The sequence below is a fragment of the Lemur catta genome, chromosome 1 (genome assembly GCF_020740605.2).
Source record: "Lemur catta isolate mLemCat1 chromosome 1, mLemCat1.pri, whole genome shotgun sequence".
Classification (NCBI taxonomy): Eukaryota; Metazoa; Chordata; class Mammalia; order Primates; family Lemuridae; genus Lemur; species Lemur catta.
Window position 1 is genome coordinate 3,053,645 of NC_059128.1, and position 12,973 is coordinate 3,066,617.

A 12,973-nucleotide genomic window follows, 5' to 3' on the forward strand; every position below is an offset into this window, starting at 1 on the left:
ATGGGATAATATATAGCTATGTATACAAATATTTTTGACATAAAGTATTTTTAGGGTACAGTCAACTTAAAAGCTTATAAAAATTACATAGTAAGATGCCATTCTATTATTTCTAAAAAGTGAAAAGATTCAGAATTAAGTATATATTGGGACATACAATTTTTAGAGAGAGTTGTCTGGAAAAAGTCACCAATATGGGCGATAATACTGTAAATCACTTTAGTTTTCTTCTTTTTGTTAGCTATATTTCCTACTTTGTCTACAAAACCGATATACTAACAATGCAATTTTAAACAATAGGTATGTCTAGACACTTTTGTTTTTCTAAGCTTAAAATAACTGTTCTGAAAATTTGAGGGGATAGAGAACTCTTGAGAATTGTATTGAAACTATAAACTCTGTCTTCAGAAAACTGCTTCTATGAACACATGTAAAAGTCATATACAACTGTAGGGTTTTGTGGGCCCTCTGAATCCGGAGACTAAAAATCTCTTGTCTAGTGATTTTTTAAATGTGAGAGATGAAACAATGGCCACATATGAAGTGATGTTCCTGGCTCACCTTGCTGTGACCACGCTGCTGTTTCTAAGTATCAAGAGGGCTGGGCTGAGTCTCCACCAGCTCCCTGCAGTCACCTGGGTCACCTCACTCTGAGTCAGTGCTGGGCAGCACAGTTAGAACAGAGGCCCCGAGGGCTGAGAGGAAGAGCTGGGCAGGTGGCTGGTCCTGACTGGCACCCTTTGTAGCCTACTGAGCTAATCAATGGCTTACGAAGGAAATCAGCAGGACTGCTACTCTAGACTTTTCTCATTAATGCTATTTTTTCCCTTTAACACTTCTTTTACTCATGTTTCTTGGCAAACAAAATTCTAAGTTCTAAAATGCAAAGGTAGTATTGTTGAAAATGTCATATTATGATGCTTTCTATGCAGCACTTAATATATTAACTGGAATAAGCAAGAGGAATGTTTTATTTATGGAACTAGTAATAAAATTTATTCGCCTGAATAATACTAGGGGAAAAAAATACCTCCTTTTTGCTTTCCTTGTTTTGATCAACTTCAATGTCAATGGGGTTATTTCCATTTGTTTCTTCCAGTTCATCCTCACTGGAAGAAAAGAACAAGTTACTGACAGATTATTTTGTACTAATTCTATTTAATATACAAATATAAGCAATAAATTGATGTAATGACGATTTAATATAAAATTAGTACGTTTTCAGATTGCTGAGATAAAAACATTTTACAATTCAAATAGAATACCAACCTCATAGTTCTTTCAGCATAAATTAAGTTTCTAACTTCCCAAACCACATCTAGAACATTATTGCTCTGTATTTGTAAAGTATTTTCTTTCAACTCTCAACTAAAAATACAAAATTGAAAAGACATTTATTTCCCCATAATTACCTACTGGAGGATAGGACATGACCATTAAACATAACAGACAAAGTATGCAAAAATGAAGTCCCTTCCATTGCACTAGGAACAAACTTGCTAACAAGTAAAAATCCAATTTCCAGTTGCATCTTTCTACTCATGACTACACAAAGTCTGGGGTTTTTTTTGGTGGCCTGGATAACTGATGTTCTAAAATTAAGTTCATCCATCTACGTGACAGTGCCCGCTGCACCCCACCTCCTCCCCACCCGCTTCCAAGGCAGGAGGAAGTTCTTTCCAGGAACGAGGAGAGAAAGCTGGGGTTAAGGGAATTCTGTCCAGGTTCCTGCCATGACCTCCACAGGCAAGGCCCTTAGAAAGTCGGGCAATCTCTCAGGTGCTGCTAGGGCTGGTGTACCCTTCCTCAGTCTGCACCAGAACAGGGGTGAGGTGTATATGGGATGCAGGGGCGCAGCAGTTCATGGCACCAATGGTAGCAATGCAAGGAAAAGCACCAGGGCAGTGAGCATGGAGGATTGTCAGGAGACAGTCTTATCATTTCACACTCAACGATACCCAATCTATGTTATTTAATTCTAATTGCTGCTTAGTCGACTGTATCTGCTTGTAGTAATAGGCTCAATTTATAAACAGTCAATTAGACCTAACATATAAGGGAAATGAAAACATTTAATCAAAAGTTAGAGTACTCACCCATAAATAGACCCGCTAGTATTTAAGTTGCAGACAAAAAATATGCAGATGTAGCAAGGTCAGTAATTTTATATACTCTTATCGTTGAAAAAGCATGGGAGATGTTCTTAACATCACTCTCAATTTATGCTTAAGCTGAGAGGTTTGACTTCTCCAAAACTGATACTCAACTCTCAATGTGTTCTCACATGTTACTCTTGGATTTGAAATCATAAAATTCTGTACTGAGAAGGGGCCTTGGGGACCATATAGTTCACCCTCCTTCATTTTATAATGTATTATTAATGGTAAAGATAATATATTATCAAATATGTAGAAAATATAATTTTGAAAAGCCACCTAATATTCCCACTACCCTAACACAAAAACCATTATGTTTGTGTACTGCCCTCTGGACTTCAAGCATCACCATTTTAAGGTGAAGAAAATACAGGGTTGAGGGAAGAGACATGTTGAACTCACTTGCCTCTGAGAATGTGAGTTAAATCTTCAGAACTGAGACTAGAACTCACCTCTGAGTGTGTCCATGACCACTTCCACTTCTCTGTGCTATGTATAAGAAGTGATGGCTAAGAAGTGTCCTGCTTACTAAGCTATCTTTAAAATCAACATCCTTACTAAGAAGTTATAAAATGATTTTTTCTCTCTCACAAGCACACACAAAAAGGAAAGAGGAGGCCCGGCACAGTGGTTCACATCTATAATCCTAGCACTTTGGGAGGCCAAGGCGGGAGGATGGCTTGAGGCCAGGAGTTCGAGACCAGTTTGAGCAAGAATGAGACCCTGACTCTACAAATAACAGAAAAATTAGACAGGTGTGGTGGCACATGACTATAGTTCCAGCTACTCAGGAAGCTGAAGTGGGAGGATTGCTTGAGCCCAGGAGTTTGAGGTTGCAGCAGTGAGCTATGATGATGCCGCTGCACTCAAGCCTGGGTGACAGACCAAGACCCTATCTCAAAAAAAAGAAAGAAGAAGAAGAAGGAAATTTAAACTGTATTGTCTTTTTTTGTTTTTACGTACCAAACATTTTAAAATGTAAAATGAATCATATATATATCAAATTAAATTTAAAACTATAAAATAAAAGATTCTTTTATTAAAAAGAGCCACCCTAAAGGGGTAGGAAAAAAAATGTGTGTGAAAGTTCACTTATTCAAAATGGAATTTCGCTAAAGGCAGGAAAAGAGTGATGACAAAAAGTACCTGAATAATGTACCACTCACACTCTAAAACACCTCATGAACACGATTCCACCAAGAAGGGTCTACTCTTCCTTCTGATCTCAGAAACTCCCCTAAGTGATTAGACGATATCCCCAGGCCCATGCTCACCTCTCCTCCCGCTCACGTTTTTGTTTCCGAGCATGGCGATCCATCACACTAGTTTTAGTCCTTGTCTTCTTCCAAGAGTAGTAAAATTTCACTAGACTTGCTATAGATTTATCAGGAAGCTAAATATAAAAAATGAGTTGGTTTAGATTTAAAACTAATCTTTAAAATCAAATGTGTTTAGATGCATTTAATAAGGATCACTCTCACATACTCGGAAATGTCCTAAGTCATAGTCCTTATTTTCAGATAAGAAAAAAGTTGATAAGAGTTCTTATCAATATACATTTTCAAATTACTGAAGTTAGACTGTGACACTGGCCAAAAAGATAATAAATCAGTTCAAGATAAATCAGAGTTTTCACACACTCTATGTTCTTAATACCACCTTTGTTTTTTTTTTTTAATTAATTTGAATACTTAATATAAACTTCAGTAAGCTTTTAAGCAGGAGTCTACCTAAGAGCTTGCTGGAATTAAATGGTTAAGCAAACTTTCCCCAGGCAGACAGAGCCCCATGAAGCTCCACCTCAAACAACTATCAAAGATCCTTTCCATTGGTCTAATCTGGGAGTCCCAACAAGAGGATTGGGGTGGTGGGTGGGGAGCTGACAGGCTGGAGGTGTGAGGACGTGCATCAGTCCTGGAACCTGAAGACTCCCACCCAGAGAGCAACATGGAAGCTACACTGTCTAAAGGGAGCTTGATTAAAAATGGTAGTATCTGTGCTTGAGGATGAGCTCCCTGTCTCCCGAGCATGCTGCAAAAGAAGAGGCTGGGGGTGGAGGTGGGGGAATCAATGGTCTCATCTACTTACCATTTGCTGGATTCTATGAAAAGTTTTCCCATGAAAACTAAAGGCTTGTTCAAACAAGACTTTATCCTCCACAGTCCACTCATCTGGGAAGGGGGTAAAGTTGGGCAAATCAGCCAATGACTTTTCAATATTATGCTTATGCCAAAAGAGCATCCCAAGAGCCTAGAAAAATGATATCAGTAAAATTTTAATCAAACAAAAAACTGAATGAAACACTAAAATGAAAGTGAGACTGGGAAAAGAGTACGTACTACTTTATATTCAGACAAATTAATAACTAACTTATATAACACTAAGTGGCAGACACTTTACTGAAACCTTTATTTCCTTATCTGGCTGAGTTATTGTCTAGTGTCCCTTCATTTAACCCCGTATGACTCCTTTAAGCATTTCCTGCAGGGCAAATTTAGTTGTAATGAACTCCCACAACTTTTGTTTACCTGGGAATGTCTTAATCCCCCTCCCTCCCCCATTATTTTTAAAGGATAGTTTTGTCAGATATAGGATTCTTGGTTGAAAGTTTTCTTCTCCTTAGCCCCTTGAATATATCAGTCCATTGCCTTCTGGTCTCCAAAGTTTCTGATGAGAAATCTGTCCACTATCTTTTTCAGGAATCCCTGTATGTAACAAGTCACTTCTCTCTCACTGCCTTTAAGATTTTCTTTATTTTCACCTTTTTTTTTGTTTGTTTTTTTGAGACAGAGTCTCGCTCTGTTGCCCGGGCTAGAGTGACGTGGTGTCAGTCTAGCTCACAGCAACCTCAAACTCCCGGGCTCAAGGGATCCTTCTGCTTCAGCCTCCCAGTAGCTGGGACTACAGGCATGGGCCACCATGCCCGACTAATTTTTTCCTACTATTTTCAGTTGTCCAGCTTTCTTTCTTTCTATTTTTAGTAGAGACGGGGTCTTGCTCTTGCTCAGGCTGGTCTCGAATTCCTGACCTCGAGTGATCCTCCTGCCTTGGCCTCCTAGAGTGCTAGGATTACAGGCGTGAGCCACCGCGCCTGGCCTATTTTCACTTTTGACAGCTTGATTACAACATGGACCTTCTTGAGTTCATCTTACTTAGAGTTTGTTGATCTTGGAATGTTTACATTTATGTCTTTCATCAAATTTGGGCGAGTTTTGGGCCATTATTTCTTCCAATAATATCTCTGCCCATCTCTTTCTCTTCTCCTTCTGAAGCTCACATAGTACATACGCTGGTCCACTTGACTGTGTCCCATACGTACCTCAGGTGCTATTCATTCTACTTCAATCTTTTTTCTTTCTGTTCCTCATTCTCAAATAACTTCCACTGTCCTATCTTCACATTCTTCTCATTCCTTCTTGTGACTGTTCAAATGTGCCTTTGAATCCCTTTAGTGAATTTTTCATTTCAGTTATTATATCTTTTAGCTCCAGAATTTCTTTTTGGTTTCTTTTTAGGTTTTACATCTCCTTATTGATATTGCCATTTTGTTCACACCTCATTTTCTTGACTTTTCCCACATCTGCCTTTAGTTCTTTGAGCATCTTTAAGATAATGGCTTTAAAGTCTTTGCCTAGTAGATCTGCCACCAAGTTTTTTTCAGGTACAGTTTCTAATGATTAATTTTTTCCCTTTAAATGGGCCATACTTTATCATTTCTTTCTAGGCTTTGTGATTTTTTTCATTGAAAACTACACATTTGAATTTAATAATGTAGTAAATCTGGTGTTCAGACTCTTGCCCTTCCCCAGGGTTTGCTGTTTATCATTATGATGATTATTTTAAATTGTTGTAGGCTGTCTGTAAGCCAAGGATCAGCCTAATGCGTAAACTTAAGGTCTTTTCAGGTCTTTTCTGAGCCTATGACGTTCCCTGAGTGTGCCTGGGAACTTTCTATTAATAATTTCCCCCTTACATGCATTTACTTTTGAATGTCCTCATCTTTATGTCTGGCTCCCAAATGGAAAAAAGGAGAAAAACAAAGGCAGGGGAGGAAGCAGGAGTCACTTCAGCCAGAGGGAGAGGAGCTGGCAACTACGTGGGGAGATGCAACAACGATGGCTGCTGGTCTCCTTGTCTGCACCTTTGCCATCAGAAGTAGCCATCAGTAACCAGGGTGCAGATCCCGTATTTGGAGAACAAGGTGCTTTTGATCACCCAGGCTCTATAAGCTGTGTGCAAGCTGCTCCAGGAACACACTTACAGCTGCTTGCCACGGGGCTGGGGCTGGGAGATGGGGAGCTGCTAGCCTGCTATGATCTGAAAACAGAGCAAAGTTACAGCCTTTCAACAGATTCCAGAGTTCCAAAATAGTTATCTCAGACAGATTTTGCCAGTGCAATTTGTGTCTAGGTGGGGAGACAGTCTCTTGGTGTTTCATACTCTGCCACCTCCCAGAATTCTCCTTGCCATATGTACTTTGTGTACTGCCCTCATTCATCTCAAGTGCTGTGAGATAAATTCCATTATTCCCACTTCTCAAATTAGAGTACGGAGGCCCTGAGAAATAAAGTAACTTGCTAGAAGCAGCATGGATGTAGAATCTGTTTTCTTCAAGTGCCACACTTTAATGCCTCTCTCTACAAAAGCAGAAAGTGATTTATAAAAGTACTCAATTGTTTTGTTATTCTTTTATTTAAAAAACCTCTAACCTTTTTTTTTCCAGCTGAGGAAGAATAGGTAACGAACAAATTAGAAACAAAAGCAATAATAGAGCAATACTTTCCTGAAAGAATTTTCTATGCTGCAATTGTAAAGTGAAAATGATCATGTTAACGATCATTTCTAAAGTAGAAATGATCAAAGACTAGGATCCTTATGAATTCATACTGGTATATTTAGCAATCACCCAATAATATTTATACTTTCTAAATAGAATAAAAACTCAGGGAGTATATACTCAGGGCAACTTCAATCTATACTCCCAAGTTACAATCACAAATAATAACATAATTATTTAAATTAATGATTTTCTGAGCAACTTTGTGAAGTTCATCAGTAGAGTTTGGGAAAACAGAAGCAACTATTTCTTGTTTTGAAAGATTTTGAAACCATCTTAGAGTAACTGGATTTTCTAAAAGTACCTTCAATGACCAGGGCAAAGTAATTAAATGTAAGACCAAGCCCAAAGTGTACAATTTTATATAATCTAAACTCTTGGTACCATCAATTATTGGGATAAATGAGAAACAATACCTTACAGGCTGTAAGATCTAGATCAATGCCATGTTAAGCATTAATCCAACTTCATGTGCTTAAAACAGGTCATTAGAAACAAGGCTGAAAAAAGACATCAACATACTTTTGAGAGAAATAAACCTTGTGGATTTCTTTACAGTATGTTCCCAAAAATATTTTTTAAAAAAACCTTAGACTGGACGTGGTGCCTAGGATCACTTGAGGAGTTCAAGACCAGCCTGGGCAACATAGTAAGACCTCGCCTCTACAAAAAATAAAAATAAAAATAAAAAAATTAGCCAGGTATAGTGGTGCACACATGTAGTCCCAGCTACTCAGGAGGCTGAGGTGAGAAGATCACTTGAGCCCAGGGGTTTGAGGCTGCAGTGAGCTATAATATGATTGCGCCATTGCACTCTAGCCTAGGCAACATAACAAGACTCTGTTTCAAAAAAACAACAACAACAACAAAAAAAACCCAAGTCAAATGTTTACAACCTGAAAGTGATTCCAAACAAAGAATAATACAACACTGTAAGTTTGAGTGTGACAACAAGAGTCAAAAACATCATACAACCAGAAAAATGACAAGCAAATCATATATTTAAATGAGAAAGCATTATGCTCAAGTATCCAGCCCTTAGTAACTAACAAGTAACCACTGTCCTAAAGACTATGGACCTGCAGAAACACAGATGTCTTTCGATCACAGGGTCCTCTAACACTGACACTGGACCACAGTCTGTATAACCACCAAAAAGTTGCTAATGAGGAAACATTGCTACTCAGATACAGAGAAGAAAAACATTTAATGCCTTGGCTATAAAGACCCATTTTTAACAGCAAAAGAAAAACACCTGTCATTACCTGTTCCATGTTGTACCCATGCTTCTCTTTGGCAATGGCAATGTATTCATCCACTGAAAAATAAGATGAGAGGCCAGTAAACAAACTGCAGGGCACAGCACAGTCTTGTCTGCTAGAATTGATATAGGAGTATCTCATAGGCCTGCCACGCCCAAGACTAACAACAGACACACAGTAACAAAATAGAATCATATAATATAATCCCATCATGGATTCCACAGAGAAATGCTGAATATATACTCAAATAGTAATAGCTGATATCTCCTGTGATGAGATTATGGAGTTTATTTTAACTTAATTCTATTTAAATTTTCTGCAACAAACTATTACTTTGCAAAATAATTACTTAGCATTAAAATGAACTATGAGATTCGATTCATGTTTAGTCTCAGGCTGAGGATGAAGAACAAGAAAGCTATTTTTATGTTTTGTTTTGTTTTTTTAAATCTTAGGGATAAATTACATGACCCAATGCTGGTATTTGCTTTCACGTATGTGCTGCTCCAATGCAAGGTGGCAACTGCTAGCTTTCAAGCACTAAGAAAACACCAAGGAAAATGGATTGACTCAACCTCCAGAAGAAGGTCCCGCCCCCATTTCCCCTTAAGAATTGTCTAGTCCTTCTCGAGTGCACCAGAAAAATAATGGACTACTAGTCAATAGCACTGCCTTAAATTCACGTATGATTTTCCTTTATAAAAATAACACAAACTCCAAAAAGAAATCAACTAGCACAGAATTGTATGAAATGAGCAGTAAAATCCCTACTAACCTCTTATTGTCTCTTCCTCCCAAATCTCACTCTCCAGGTGCCAAACTTTTAAGAAAATAGGTTCAGAGTGGTTCACTTGCCCTCTGTTACACTACAGTGAACAGAAGAGACCTATTTAATAAAAGTCAGAGCTTCTAAATCTCAGTATGCTATTCAATTATACCACAACCATGCTCCTAACTGTAGTATAACTGACAACCAATGTAGGAAATAAAAATCAATTTTAGAAAAGAATTCAAACACTGTGTTATAGGCATGTATTCTATCACTTGGTGAAAAAATATTAATAAATGAAAAAGTCAACCTAATTGCAACAGCAACTACCTATACTGCAACTCAATAATGATTTTAATACTAAGGCTATTTTTTATAAATAACGATGTTAATACTAATACTAATTTTCCATTTGTTTCAATGTTTAAAATATTGACAAACTACTGGTTACTTTACTTAGAACACAGTAAAATTCCAATTCACCTGAAAGTCAGTGATGACAAACTAAATGACTTGTAGTCTGTCACAGAAGTTGGAACGGGTGATTTTAAAAGTGCAGGAGGGAATACTCCAAAGTGTGTCCCTTGCTTTTTTCCTCACAATAGGGTAGATTAGGCCAAATAAGAGCAAAGTGCTCTAAGGTTCTAAAAAATGCTAACACAAGGTTGGGCTGCAAGAAAAGGTGGCCTGCACACCTGGCCAGAGCCCTGTGAAGACACAGGGTGGTGTGAGGTCACACTGGAGACCGAGACCCGGGCACAGACCACAGGTCCGACGACAAGAACTTGGTAACCAGGTGCATCCAAGGAGGCAGGGTCAAGAATATGTAAGGAGAGAAAAACAAGCTGTAGGAAATTGAGGGTCAACTCCGGAGAAGGTTTACTCGGCCTAATAATGGCTTCTGAGGTTCTTTAATAAGTATTTGGTGAACACCCAATAAATGAACCTTGAACTTCTGCAGTAAGATCCCAACTCTGCGAGCACACTGTGATTCGCCGTAGCTGAGCAGGAGTGTCTGCATGGGCCCCGGTCGGTCACGCGATCTTTAAGCAAACAAGTGCATGGGCTGAACAGTAACCAGGATGCCCTGAAGTGGGCTTCGCAGGGGCACGTCCTGGCCGGGCTGCTCGGGCACATGCTCTGCTCGAGAGCCCGTCCTGCTGCGTCAGCAACAGGCCCGTCAACCCTGTCCTCACTGTCTGCAACCAGATGTAGCTAAATATTACAAGGGAAACACAAGCATTCTCTGAATGCTGCGCCACTTTCATCTGTTCTTTTGTTCTCAACCTAAGAATTAGCTGACGGTAGGAACAGTAGGACAGACCGACAGGGTGGATTCCAACTGCGGCAGCTGAGGTTGGGTACGACTCTTGCCACGTTGTAAACAACACGGCATTCTCACACTAAGGTGATCTTTAAAGTCACACAACTTTTACATTTTCTTGGAGACCACCCGGAGGATGCAGATCTAAAGCAAAGAAAGAACGAACTCTATTGTCACTACTTAAATGAGGTCACTTGGTATGTCTACCAGGTGCTCTGAAGGTTGTGAAGACAAAAGTTAAAGTACTCGGATCATTGAAACCTATGAAAAATTTACCATCTGATGCCCGCTAGCAAATGTACAAATTTTTCATTCTTTTCACCATTCCCAGTGTCCATCAAAGATTACAAAAACGTTTGCTGAATGAATGCTGGGGGTGCCGTAACACGTACAATGCCAACGCTGTAGGTTTTCTGTCCACAGGGTAAAAGGCAACCCAGGTTAGGTGTGGGGTAGGGAAGCCCCAGGTCAAACGGGGGCTGTCTCTTCACACACCGAGCGCACGCAGCGGCGTGCGGCACACGCCAAGCGCTACATTTCATGACTGTGTTGTCTTTAGCCACTTCCTTGACCTTCCCAGGAACCACTGGTTCTCACCAGCACAGTCAGGTTATCACCTCACTGGCGAAACTCTGCCACAGCGGGCATTCCTCCTCTGCTGCTCACAGGACGCTCCGAACGGGGAGCACAGCCGGCGCTGCTGCCAGACCTCGTCTGCTGCCACTCTCCTGCTCTATCTAGTCCTCGGCTTTTGTTTTAATAATCGGAGGGACAAGGATGCTACCCTAGCTGTGAGAATCCGCAGTGTCGATCCCTCCCCAGCAGCCACCCTGCTCCTTCAGAGGACACCAGTCGCTGCTGGTGAGACAGTGAAGAAAGTGAAAAGCACATTTTCCAGAACCTCCTGTGTGGTTTCCGTAGGTGAAGCAAAAATAAGCTTTCAACCTGAGAAAACAAAATCTGTTCCCAGCTGTCTTCATAAAAAACAAAGTCAACCAGATGCTTAAGGTGAATGGATAAAAGGTGAGACAAGAGGAAGAACAAGAGAAATACAAGCTACTTGAGACAAAGCGCTCTGAAACAAACAGGGATCCTAGGAGACTTGTCCAATACGTTCCTTTTTTTTTTTTTTTTTTTTGAGGCAGAGTCCCGCTCTGTCACCCTGGCTAGAGTGCCAAAGCGTCAGCCTAGCTCACAGCAACCTCAAACTCCTGGGCTCAAGCAATCCTCCTGCCTCAGCCTCCCAAGTAGCTGGGACTACAGGCATGCACCACCATGGCCAGTTAATTTTTTCTGTATATTTTTAGTTGTCCAGCTAATTTCTTTTTATTTTTTAGCAGAGACGGGGGTCTCGCTCTTGCTCAGGCTGGTCTTGAACTCCTGACCTCAAGTGATCCGCCTGCCTTGGGCTCCCAGAGTGCTAGGACTACAGGCGTGAGCCACCGCGCCCGGCCTGTCCAATACATTCTATCTCTGGCAGCAATAATCTTGATTCTGCCCCTAAAAGATTAAAGGTTAACTGGCATTAATCCCAATCTGGACACAAGGAGCCACTGTGGGTGGACCTACTGAGTGAGCTGTGATCAGGGTGATGAGCAAACTCCGTGGTGCTTAAGAAAATGCCAGGACATTCCCATGGGCCTGGCTGTGTGCAACCAGCAGTCTTCGCCAACGCACAGGAGACCGGACCAGGGAGTGACGTGGGTGTGAGAAGTAGGCCCGCCTTGCCCAGTTTAGCTGACATTCCAGTCAGGTTAGAAGCGGAATAATCACTCACTGGGTTAGCTGTACTCTGCTTTGAAAACAACTCCAAGCTGGGAGCCTATAATCCTACCATTTTTGGAGGCTGAGGGAGGATCGCTTGAGGCCAGCCTCAGTAAGAGCGAGACCCCATCTCTACAAAAAAAAAAAAAAAAAAAAAGAAGAAGAAGAAGAAAGAAAAATTAGTCGGGTGTGGTGGCACATGTCTGTAGTCCTAGTTACTCAGGAGGCTGAGGCCGGGAGATTGCCTGAGCCCAAAAACTTGAGGTTGCAGTGAGCTATGATGACGCCACTACACTCTAACCCAGGCAACAGAGCAAGACCCTGTCTTGGGTGGGGGCAGGGGGGGATCCATGACTGCATAATGCAATATTTTTAAAAACTTAAAAATTCCTATTGAAACAGCCAAGGAGAATTGTCTACTCTTAAATTATGATGGACAAAGATATGCATCCCTCTTACTCTAAGCACACAGACCGTATAAACCATCGGCTCTTTTGAAGGGACAAGAACTCACCATCACGAAAAGCACAGGTGGAAGAGTTAGGGCTTTCTCGGTGACATCACCAAAGGCAGAGTGTGAGATCCTAATTTACCCAAAAAGTTACAAAATTCCTAAAGCCTGGTCAGACATCTATTGAATCGCACTTAATATGTACAAAGCGTTGTATCAAAACAGCAGGTCAAAATGTAAAAAAGGAAAAATGAACCGATTTCCTGCTGCAGCTTGAGACAAAACACAGGGAACAACACAAGCGCGTGAAATAATGGAACAGACGTAGCACGGCAGGAGAACACAAAGTAACCGGCAAACAGCGGTAACTGTGGCAACGATGAATCAAGAAAAGCTGTCTAAAGACTGAA

At 40.6% G+C, this 12,973-nt stretch overlaps 1 protein-coding gene across 2 annotated transcripts in view; it reads right to left on the reverse strand.

The window, feature by feature from the left end:
* RCOR1 (REST corepressor 1) overlaps window positions 1–12,973 on the reverse strand; it is a 112,818-nt gene that overhangs the window by 16,751 nt on the left and 83,094 nt on the right. For both annotated transcript variants that reach the window (XM_045560364.1, XM_045560363.1), the window contains exons 4-7: window positions 8,259–8,311; window positions 4,245–4,406; window positions 3,431–3,549; window positions 1,031–1,109 (exon numbers count right to left, since the gene is read on the reverse strand). In XM_045560364.1, the coding sequence (XP_045416320.1) occupies window positions 1,031–1,109; window positions 3,431–3,549; window positions 4,245–4,406; window positions 8,259–8,311 (413 nt within the window). The remainder of the gene's footprint in view (window positions 1–1,030; window positions 1,110–3,430; window positions 3,550–4,244; window positions 4,407–8,258; window positions 8,312–12,973) is intronic.